The 12,257-nt window shown below is 41.4% G+C and overlaps 1 protein-coding gene across 2 annotated transcripts in view; it reads left to right on the forward strand.

Annotated features, from left to right (window-relative positions):
- The window catches only part of TUBGCP4 (tubulin gamma complex component 4), a 62,608-nt gene extending 51,485 nt beyond the window's left edge, over nt 1-11,123 (forward strand). For both annotated transcript variants that reach the window (XM_082256817.1, XM_082256818.1), the window contains 4 exons: nt 179-313; nt 399-515; nt 641-780; nt 11,011-11,123. In XM_082256817.1, the coding sequence (XP_082112943.1) occupies nt 179-313; nt 399-515; nt 641-780; nt 11,011-11,023 (405 nt within the window). In that variant the 3' untranslated portion in view covers nt 11,024-11,123. The remainder of the gene's footprint in view (nt 1-178; nt 314-398; nt 516-640; nt 781-11,010) is intronic.
- Nucleotides 11,124-12,257: the final 1,134 nt, after the last annotated feature.

The following is a 12,257-nucleotide window of genomic DNA, read 5'->3' on the forward strand; positions in this document are numbered from 1 at the left end:
TTTAACTCCTGTCAGATTTTTTTTTTATATCTCTGTTTCATTGTGGAGATAGGAAATAGAAAATGTTCAAATATAGTAGAGAAGGGAGAGGAGAGGCGGATTAACAGTACTTTAATTTTTAAGTGAAGGGTCTGCTTTAACTTTGCCAAAGATGACAAGACATTTCCCTTTCATTTAGGTTGATGTGCTAGAATCGCAGTTCTCCCAACTGTTACAACAGATCAACTCCACACGGGATTTTGAGAGTATTCGTCTGGCCCATGACCACTTTCTCAGCAACCTTCTGGCCCAATCCTTTATTTTATTAAAACCAGTAAGTGCAAAATGCCAGGATCGCTGTTGTCAATGTATTGCATTTATTCTTCGTTGTATTCAGAGTAGCAACATTCATTTTTCAGGTTTTCCATTGCCTGAATGAAATCTTAGAATTGTGTCACAGCTTCTGCTCTCTGGTCAGCCAGAACCTGGGTCCCCTAGATGAACGTGGGGCAGGCCAGTTGGATGTCCTTGTAAAAGTAAGTTGATTTTCCTAGTAAATAATTTTGTGTGACAACTTTTTTAACATTTTTTTTTTTTTTTTTTTTTAAAGATATTTAGTGGACAATTTCATGTGTGACATGACATTTACTGTGTCTTGTAGGGATTTAGTTGCCAGTCTTCATTGCTCTTCAAAATACTCTCCAGCGTCCGAAACCATCAGATTAATCCTGACCTAGCTCAGCTGCTTCTGCGACTAGACTACAACAAATACTATACACAGGCTGGAGGCACATTGGGAAGGTAAGACCAGAGAAGCTTACAGTCATTTCACATTTTTAGCTGCTTCTGATATCTTCTAGAACTTATTTCTCTTGCACTAGAAATTTTAAGTGATAATAAATGCTTTCTTTTTTTTTTTTTTTTTTTTTTTTTTTAAAGTAACAAACAGGTTATGCTTACCTGCTCTGTGCTGTGATTTTGCACTGAGCAACCCTGATCCTCTTCTTCTCGGGTCCCTCGCCAGTGCTCTTGGACCCATCCTCCTGCCGAGTTCCCTCAACGCAAGCAGCTTGCAATGGGGTTCCCAAGCCGTAGCTCTGTGTCTCCACTCACACACAGAGCCGCGGCTCTGCCCTGCCCCCTCTCTCTCATTGGCTCACTGGCTGTGATTAATGGCCAATGAGGAGGGGAGTCACTGGAGAGCCAAGTCTCTCGTGCAGATCGCTGGATCGAGGTTGGGCTCAGGTAGGTATTAGGAGGGGCTGGGGGGGCTGCTGCATGCAGAAGACTTTTTACCTTCATGCGTAGAATGCATGAAGGTAAAATAACCTTGAGCCTTTAGAACCATTGTAAATTGCTTGTGGAAGCGTAGCAGGAGTTTTAGAAAGTGGAATCAGTACAGGAATCACTGCTAGCAGGCAGAAAGGTACTATGGGACATGTAGTCCTTGGAAATTGAAAGTAAACAGCGGAGGAGAAGCTGCAAGGCATGCAGGGACTCCAGAACATTGTGGAAAGAGACAGTCAGTAGACAGGCAGAACTCACAACATGAAAGGAGATTTTTCAAATACGTAATAAATTTACTGTATTGTCAAAAAACTATGGTTTGTATTGCTATTACAGTGCTGATGTTATTTTAATAAGCTTGCAATCATTTTGCAATATTTACTGCTTCTGAAATCTTCTAGAACTGACCTCTCTTGCACAAGAATTCAATTTTTAATTGTGGCTGTAAATGGAATGCTTGTGGAAATGCAGCTCATAGTTTAGGGCTCGTGTCAACCGGGGTTCATGTCAAATGCTAATTGTCTGAATTATAGGTATGTTCATAAAGGTGATCCCCCATCTAGGTTTTTTCTTTTTGTGTGTTTTTATGTGGCAATGCAGGGATTTTGGAGTGTTTTGCTTTCTTGTTATAATTGTTTGACTATTGCTTCTGTAGGGAAAGGTTCTAGTATGAAACGCAACGCAGCATTTTTTTTTTTTTTTTGAGCAAGTGCAGTTCAGGAAGCTTTGACAATTTCAGTTTTTTTTTTTTTTTTTTTTCCCAACTGATCTACAATAAGCATGTAAAGTATGGTGGTGCTATCTTCTAAAATATATATAAAAAATTGCATACCCATGATTGATACTATTGTCCTCTGGTGACCTCTAGTGGAAGACTGGTAGATAGAATATAGTATGCATGTTAATGCTTCACTTCTCTTCTGTTATTGTGGATCTTTTTTTCGCGTGTGACTTCTTGAGGGTTTTATATTTTATAATGGTGTAGATGTGTATATATACACCCATAATTAAATTGAAATGCATGAAATATCTCTAAAGGAAGAATACATTAGATAGATGGAGATATAAATACATATATCTTAGGATTTTTTACATCTCTGCTAAAAACAAAACTAAAACACTTTTCTCTGTCGTTCACCTTCTGGGATAAAGTAGATAGAGGAATATCCCAAATACTTTCAAAAGGAGGTTTCTAAAGAACCGAAAGCACCAAATTAAGGTCCCAAGGTGGCAACGGAGGACGCACCAGAGGTACCAAGTGTCACACCCCCTGGATGAAGTTACACACCAGGGAATGGATGGCTAATGGCCTTTGGAAGAAGATTGCCGAGGCCGAAAGCTGACCCTTGATAGTACTCAAGGCCAACTTTTGATCAACACCACGTTGAAGGAAAGCCAAGATCTGAGCCACAGAGTAAGAGCAAGGGGGAGCCCCAATAGACTCCCATCACGCAATGTACGACTTCCGCGTCACCCAGATCCGGCATAGTTGCTTTTAGATATCACAGGAAAAAAATCCAGAGAAAGCGAACTAAAAAAAAATGATCTTGAAAAAAACTTTGCCAGGACCAGCAATCCCAGCAAGGAACTAGGTCCTTACTCCTGACTAGGCAGATTAAAACTGGCATCCTATGCAGGAAGAGAGAGGGTGTACCCCCTGGGACTGCCCATAGGCCTAGCCAGAACTTTTTTCTGCCTAGTGTCCTACTCCTGTAGGGGCAGCATATAACCCTACTGATATGCATCAGAGACTGTGTCCGTCAATGAACGTAAGAGAAAAGGATTTTACGGTAAGTCAAAAATCCAGTTTTTTTTCCCCACATCCATTGAGGGACATAATAGGATGATTGGACACTGGCAGACAAAAATCTGTAGGCTGGCCCAGCATACACACCCCCCTCTAACCCAACATGCCTAAGTTTTTTGCTAGTTTTGGAGGATCCTAAGAGGATGGATGTCTTTTCTGAAGCTCTGCTGAGAAAAGTCTAACCAGCTTTTAGCTAGGCTTTCTTTTTTTTCATAAACCACTTACCGCAAAGTGACGTAGATCTACGTCGACAGACTTTGTGGGGGTATACCGGGATGATGCCTCTAGCTAGAGGCACCATCCCGGTACCGTGGTTAACAGCCGACGGTCGGCTTTCCGCCGGTAACGACCGATGCAGCGCGGGAGCCCCCCTCCCGCCGCCTTCGCTCGGGGCTCCCGTCCCACCGGGAGCCCCAAGCACCCAGCCGGCGCGTCCACCGGCTGGATGGAGTCCCGATCAAAGCCGGAAACGGCTTTGATCGGGTCTCCGATGACGTAACCCAGAGGCGGCATCCATAACGTCACTCCCGGGTTACTCTGCTGCAAAAGGCGGCAGATTTAAAAAAACGGCCGTATGCAAAAACACAGTTTTCAGCCTTTTGCATGCATGGAAGTGTAGTGGAGGGGTCTAGGGTCTTTTAGACCCTCGATCCCTCCATAAAGAGTACCTGTCACTGCATATTGGTGTCACAAGGGATGTTTACATTGCTTGTGACAGCAATAAAAGTGATCAGATTTTTTTTAAAAAAAAAAACCTGTAATAAAAAAAAAAATAGGAAAAAAAAAAAATTTTAGCCGCCCCGTCACCGTTAGCTCGCGAAACAAAAAACGTATACGGAAGTCGAGCCGCGAATGAAATCGTTGTTCAAACCACACATGTGAGGTATCACCGCGATCGCCAGAGCGTGAGCAATAATTTGAAAGAAAGAACTACACTCTAACTCTAAACTGGTAACCGTTAAAAAAAATTTAAAGCGTTGCCTATTGAGATCTCTATTGAACCGTAGTTTGTCGCCATCCCACGGGTGTGTGCAATTTTAAACCGTAACATGTTGGGTATCTATTTACTCGGTGTGACATCATCTTTCACAATATACAAAAAAATGGGCTAACTTTACTGGTTAGTTTTTTTTAAATGCAGTGAAATGTGATTTTTCAAATGCAGCCACCACATGTAATGAATGGTAACTGCAGTATTTTAATCTTTTGTTTTTGGGTTTAATACCAGTTAAGATTCATCACTACATTGCTGCTTGTGCTGGTCTTTATGTGGCAGCTATCTGGATTGGCTTCTCCCCCAGGCCCGCTGGACATGGCAGGGCTAGCCTGGAATGAGAGCTTTGGACACTGGGTACCTCTTGTGCTTTCCAGGCATTGAGAACTGAAAAAAGTTTCCTCAGTGATTTACTTGTCTCTAAAGACTCACTATGTTGAGTAGGCTGATCAGACTGAGCGCTGGGGCCTAAATTGTCTTTCAAATCTGCTGTCAACAGTTTTACTTCAAAAGAGGTTAATCCTGAGGGACTGAAAGCAAAGTCATCCTGTTTGGAGAGTTGCATGTACAGTGGGGAAAATAATTACTTGATCCCCTGCAGATTTTGTAAGTTTGCCCACTTACGAAGAAAAGAAAGGTCCATAATTATCTTAGGTGGTTTTTTTAATGATAAAGAATATCAACCAAAAATCCAGAAAAAAACACGATACAAATGTTATAAATTGAGATGCAGTTCAGTGAGTAAAATAAGTATTTAATCCCCTACCAACCAACAATAATTCTGGCTCCCACAGACTGGCTACAGTATGGTACACAGATTAGTCCTGTCAATTTAAGACGGTGCTCTGAACGACCACTCATGTGTATAAAAGATACCTGTCCACAGAATCTTTCTTCCATCCAAACCTCACCATCATGGGCTAGACCAAAGAGCTATCAAAGTAGGTCTGGGACAAGATTGTAGACCTGCACAAGGCTGGAATGGGCTACAAGACCATCAGCAAGAAACTTGGTGAGAAGGAGACAACTGTTGGAGTGATTATTCCTAAATGGAAGAAATACAAAATAACCATCAAACGCCCTCGGTCTGGAGCTCTATGTAAGATTTCACCTCATGGGGTAAGAATAATAATGATAAAAGTGAGGGATCAGCCCAGGATTACAAGGGAGGAGCTTGTAAATGATCTCAAAGGTAGTTGGGACCACTTTCACCAAACAAACCATTGGTACCACAATACACTGCCATAAATTGAAATCATGCAGCGCCCGCAAGTTCCCCCTCCTCAAGAAGGCACATGTACAGGCCCATCTGAAGTTTGCCAATGATCCTCTAAACAATTCATAGGATTGGGAAAAAGTGCTGTGGTCTAACGAGGCCAAAATTGAGCTCTTTGTAATTAACTCGACTTGCCGTGTATGGAGGAAGAAAAATGCTGACTATGATCCTAAGAACACCATCCCTACAGTCAAGCACGGAGGTGGAAACCTTATGCTTTCAGTCTGTTTCTCTGCTAAAGGTACAGGCCAACTTTGCCGCATTGAGGGGCCAATGTATTGTAAAATCTTGGATGAGAACCTTCTTCTATCAGTCAAAACACTGAAAATGGGTCGTGGATGGGTCTTCCAGCATGACAGTGATCCAAAACATACCACCAAGGCAACAAAGGAGTGGCTCAAGAAGAAGTATGTTAAGGTCTACGAGTGGCCTAGCCAGTCTCCAGACCTTAGAAAATGTATGGAGGGAGCTGAAACTTCAAGTTGCCAAGTGACAGCCAAGAAACCTTTTAAGGATTTACAGAAGATCTGTAAAGGGTGGACCAAAATCCCTCCTGAGATGTGTGCAAACCTGGCCACCAAGAAACGTCTTACCTCTGTGTTGCCAGCAAGGGTTTCTCCTAAGTCATGTTTTGCTTGGAGACCACATACTTATTTTACTCACTGAACTGCAACTCAATTCATAACATTTATATAATGTGTTTTTTTTTTTTTTTTTCTGGATTTTTGGTTGATATTCTGTCTCTCATTTAAAATACACCTATGATAAAAATTATAGACCCTTGAAATCACTTGAAAGATTTCTTTGTAAGTGAGCAAACTTACATAATCTCCAGGGCATCAAATAATTTCCCCACTGTACATTTCCTGCCAATCCGTGTAGAGGAAGCACTGTCCCACTGCTGCTCATACTTTGCATAAGAGCACAAGAACTGGGCTGCTCACTCGGTTTTCCCATAAGACACTTGTTTCCTATCCCCATTTTTGGGGGAAAATACATCTTGTCAGAAAAAAAACAGAAAGAAAAACCGAGACACTAGGTGGTTTCTTCCCCATTGTAGGACTCCTCTCTAGTCAGGTCTCCTGCCTGACTTCTCTGAGTGCCATCGAATGACTTCTTGTCTTTCCCATTAAAGAAGAAAAGGAATTTGTCATGCATTGGGGGATTTAGGCGGTTTCTGGATGTGAATGGTGCCATGGGTGTAAGTTCAAGTCATGCTGCTTGGAAGCCAATTCTTCCCAACTGGTAGCCTCTGAAAATGGAAGAGATGTTCCAAGGTGCATTTCAGATCCTTGCAAATGAAGGACAGTGAAGGGCCCAGTGTCTCCTTGGGCGTTCTGCAGGCAAAACAAAGCAGTCTTTGGCTGCGGGGATCCCCCATTGGGAGCTTAGTTAGTATGCCTTAAGGTCTCCGTTGGAACTGTCCACCTGGGGGTTAGGTCCCTTTTTCTTCACTAATCTGCAGATTTATGAAAGGACCTCCTGGCACAGTTTCTTATTCTGGATTAATTTAGGTGAATAATCTTCACTGTTCTGATATGTCTCCCAGTTCCGTGGATGCTTAGCTGGATTTTGGGAGACTGGAATGTTCTTACTTGTGTGGTTTGTGAAATCAAGGATGGGTAGGATTATTTTTCAGTGGGACTGCCTAGTATTGTTTCTTGAAATTATTTTTTTTTTTTTTTTTTAATTTTGGCTTATCGGCTGGACCTAGCAACTATTTTTTCACACCCCTCACATGTTGTGGTTTCTAGTATATTTTAACACTCTCCGTGATGTGTTGGAACTCTCTGGGGGTACAGCGTTTGATTGCCTTACCTCAGGTGAGTGGATGCTTATGGCCTTATGACTGCTCTTACCCTTAAAATACACGTTTAAGAGAGAATCTTAATGTAAAATGTCGTGCCTCGAAAGTTCCATCCTACAAAGATTTTAGGTCTGCCTGTGGTTTCACTTTTTGGGAGTTTTATTATTGCTCCACCTCTTGGTGGGTTAATGCAGTCCAGTTTCTGGCTTGGTTTTGGTTCTGTACTTTTTCTCATTCCTCTCTGGTGACCAATTTTATTAATTTTTTTGTTTTGAGTATCGGTTGATTTTCGTGGTCATGTTAAAGCTGATCTCCTTGTTTTAGGTTTAAATAGTTCATTTGGATCAATTATTTCACTAACAGTGGTAGTACTGTATATAGCTTCATACAGTATACAGAGCTGTGTTTCAGCTGTGGGATGAGAACTGTAACCAGTCACAGTCTGAGATCAAAATTAAAATGGGCTAAGCACGCCTTAGGCGTTTAGCGGAAGCTTTGAAAGAATACAAAGCTTACTTTTATTGGCTAAGGAGTAGTTTGTGACATCACCAGCCCATGTGGAAGCTTTGTAGAAGTTGAAGAAATAGCTAAAATGACAATGAAAGGAGAAGTTATCATTATGGGAGATTTCAATCTTCCAGATATAAACTGGAAAACCAAAATAGCAAGTTCTACCAGGAGTACAGATATTCTAAATTCCCTACTGGGGTTGTCTCTGCAACAAGTGGTTGAGGAGCCAACCCAGAGGGAGGCCATTTTGGATCTGGTATTCACAAATGGGGATTCGGTATATGATGTCACTGTAGGCGAAACCTTGGGATCCAGTGATCACCAGTCAGTGTGGTTTAATATAAGAACTGTGAAAGAGTCACACCACACAAAAACAAAAGTTTTAGATTTTAGAAAAACAGACTTTTCAAAAATGAAATTAGTCATAAATGAGTCCTTATCAGACTGGTACGGATTACATGGAGTCCAGGAGAAATGGGACTACTTAAAAGGTGCATTATTGAAGGCAACAGAAAATTGCATTAGACTTGTCAGTAAAAGGAAGAGACCACTGTGGTACTCGGCAGAAGTGGCCCAAATCATTAAAAATAAAAAGCTAGCATTTTGTAATTATAAAAAAACCCAGAGCAATGAAGATAAGGAAATCTACAAGATTAGGCAGAAAGAGGCCAAGCAAGTTATAAGAACTTCTAAAGCGCAGGCAGAAGAAAAACTAGCTCAGTCTATGAAAAAGGGGGGATAAGACATTCTTCAGATATATAAATGAAAAAAAGGAAATTAAAACAAGGAATAACTAAATTAAAAACAAAGGACGGAAGGTATGTAGAAGAGAATAAAGGGCTAGCCGACTGCCTTAATGAATACTTCTGTTCAGTTTTTACCGAAGAAAAAGGAGAAGGACCTCCACTTGAAAGGATGACTAATGAATCGTTTGATGCATGTGTCTTTACAGAGGAAGACGTTCTAAGATTGCTGTCTAAAGTGAAGACAAATAAGTCACAGGGTCCTGATGAGATACACCCAAAATTATTAAAAGAGCTTAGTGGTGAGCTGGCAAAACCATTAACAGATTTATTTAACCAATCATTAGTAACAGGAGTCGTCCCGGAAGATTGGAAATTGGCAAATGTCGTGCCCATTCACAAGAAAGGTAGTAGGGAGGAATCGAGCAACTATAGACCAGTGAGTCTGACATCAATAGTAGGCAAATTAATGGAAACCCTATTAAAGGATAGGATTGTGGAACATCTTAAATCCCATGGATTGCAAGATGAAAAACAACATGGGTTTACTTCAGGGAGATCATGTCAAACAAATCTTATAGATTTTTTTGACTGGGTGACTAAAATAATAGACGGTGGAGGTGCAGTAGACATTGCATATCTAGATTTTAGTAAGGCTTTTGACACTGTCCCACATAGAAGACGTATCAATAAACTGCAGTCATTGAGCATGGACTCCCATATTGTTGAGTGGATTAGGCAGTGGCTGAGTGACAGACAACAGAGGGTTGTAGTCAATGGAGAACATTCAGAACAAGGTCATGTTACCAGTGGGGTACCTCAGGGATCTGTACTGGGACCAATTTTGTTTAATATCTTCATAAGTGATATTGCAAAAGGCCTCGATGGTAAGGTTTGTCTTTTTGCTGATGACACAAAGATATGTAACAGGGTTGATGTTCCTGGAGGGAAACGCCAAATGGAAAAGGATTTAGGAAAACTAGAAGAATGGTCAGAACTCTGGCAACTGAAATTTAATGTGGATAAGTGCAAGATAATGCACCTGGGACGTAAAAACCCAAGGGCAGAATATAGAATATTTGACACAGTCCTGACCTCCGTATCTGAGGAAAGGGATTTAGGAGTAATTATTTCAGAAGACTTAAAGGTGGGAAGACAATGTAATAGAGCAGCACGAAATGCCAGCAGAATGCTTGGATGTATAGGGAGAGGTATAAGCAGTAGAAAGAGAGAAGTGCTTATGCCGCTGTACAGAACACTGGTGAGACCTCACTTGGAGTATTGTGCGCAGTACTGGAGGCCATATCTCCAGAAGGATATAGATACTCTAGAGAGAGTTCAGAGAAGAGCTACTAAACTAGTACATGGATTGCAGGAAAAAACTTACCAGGAAAGGTTAAAGGACCTTAACATGTATAGCTTGGAAGAAAGAAGAGACAGAGGGGATATGATAGAAACTTTTAAATACATAAAGGGAATCAACTCGGTAAAGGAGGAGAGCATATTTAAAAGAAGAAAAACTACCACAAGAGGACACAGTTTTAAATTAGAGGGGCAAAGGTTTAAAAGTAATATGAGGAAGTATTACTTTACTGAGAGAGTAGTGGATGCATGGAATAACCTTCCTGCAGAAGTGGTAGCTGCAAATACAGTGAAGGAGTTTAAGCATGCATGGGATAGGCATAAGGCTATCCTTCATATAAGATAGGGCCAGGGACTATTCATAGGATTCAGATATATTGGGCAGACTAGATGGGCCAAATGGTTCTTATCTGCCGACACATTCTATGTTTCTATGTTGTATTCATTTATTGAATTAAACGCTTCTGGTAATTAGCTGAGCAGTGCTCAGCCTGACTATTTTGTTCTGGAAGTGGGATGGGAAGTTCTTATCCTGTTACAGGAATACAGCACTGTAGCTTGGGCTACATACACTTAATACAGCTACTGCAACTGTTAATGAAATAAATTATCCAAATGAATTAACGTTAAAGGAAACATGGAGATCAGCTTTAACTATGGTTGGATTTGAGTAAACAAAGTGTTAATAAGGAGTTAAATAGGAACAACACTTCATTTAAGGTGTTTTTAAAGCCTAAAGGGTTTTTAAAGCCTAAAGGATTTTTACTGCATAAATGTAAAAAACTTTCCGTATGCAATACTTTGCCTGGACACAATCTCGATCCAGCGAGGTGCACAAGAGTGGCTGCTCTCCCAGGTCTCTGCCTCCTCATTGGCTGATGATACACAGCAGCAGGAGCCATTGGTTCCCACCGCTGTCAATGAGGAGGAAGTGGGGTCAGGGCAGAGCCGAACTCCGTTCTGTGGGTCTTATGGATGCACAGAGCAGGGCTTGAGAACGAGAACATGAGTGCCCCCATAGCAAGCAGCTTGAAATTGGGGCAAGCTAAAAAAAAAAAAAAGCACAGTGCATACTACTACTACTCCCTATGTTGTTTGGTGTCCATACGTTTGTTAAAGCTATTCATTTATTTAGAAGACTGTCTTACATGTACTCGCAGCTGTTGGTATTGAATATTGCTTACACACTGTTAGCTTTAAAGAGTAAGTATCCCTTACTAAATGCTGTCATTTTTCTGTTTACAGTTTTGGATTGTGAATGACATCACCATAAGAAGTCATCAGCTACAAAAGTAATATAGTTCTACACGGATCTTAACTCTTCATGACCTCTTTGACTTTAGCAGTATGAGCTGGGGATTATAAGCAAAAGAACATGCTGTTTAAGCACTATAAAAACTTGTGTATTAAATGTTTTCTACTGTAGCACTTTTGGTCTGTGGGCTAATTTCTTCTGTCTTATAGCATAATAGATTTTAGTGCTTCTCAAACTGGTGCTGCTTTCTGTTTTTTTTTTTTTTTTTTTAAAACCGTATTAACACCGGGCTGCTGCACATTGAAACATGGAAGACATGACCTGTTAGTGGGCTCTTATAAAGTTGGGAATCACTGTGGCAGGACTGTACAAACCCTAGGCCACCTTGGAGACTAGAAATGGCGTCCTGGCACCTGGGCTACACTGCAGCAGGGGTTGTGTCTGGATTTGGGCAAAAGTTTGCAGCCAAACGCTGCATCTGAAGATGCAAGTATATCCGCCTTATAATAGTTTGTTAATGTGTGTACAAACAAACATATAGCTGCATTGCACACCTGAACCAATTACGCCTGATGATGGAAGGTCCAGAAGGCACTAAGCGCAAATGCACCTTGACGGGGAAAGGAGGACCCTGACCCTTAATAGAATAGGCCTGCACCACCGTCTGCCTGATCCACTTGGAAATGGTCGCAGCAGATGCAGCCTTCCCCTTACAAGGTCCATCCATAAGAACAAACAGAGTCGGATTTCCGAATCAGTCACGGCCAGGTACACCTGCATCGCCCTGACCACATCAAAGGAATGTAAAGCAATTTCTTTAGGATGTTTCAGCTTAGAACACAAGGATGGCAACACAATATTTCTCTTACGTCCTCCGACAGTCGCCGCCTCTTCATATTCGTCACATATGGGGTATTAGACTTTGCTCCGAAGGAGTAGCTAGGCAACAGAATATGTTAACAATAAAGCTTTAACATATCCCACCCTCAAGGGGTGGTCCCCTCAGTCAATACCCTCCTACTTCCTGCAACCATATCTCAGTTTTAATGTCTAGCTTGTCAGGAGTGGCTGGCTCTCTCTGTGCTGGGACTTTTTGTCCCAGACTCTTTCTTCTTTTTAATATTTTATTTGAGTTTTTTCTCTACCTTTACTTAGCTGTTGTTTTTGTCAGCATTAGTTAGTTCTTCGGACGAAGAGGATCATGCGGACTGGGTCTCGGGCTGATCCCCCTGATCGC

Source organism: Pelophylax lessonae (genome assembly GCF_965119305.1).
Source record: "Pelophylax lessonae genome assembly, chromosome: 4".
Lineage (NCBI taxonomy): Eukaryota > Metazoa > Chordata > Amphibia > Anura > Ranidae > Pelophylax > Pelophylax lessonae.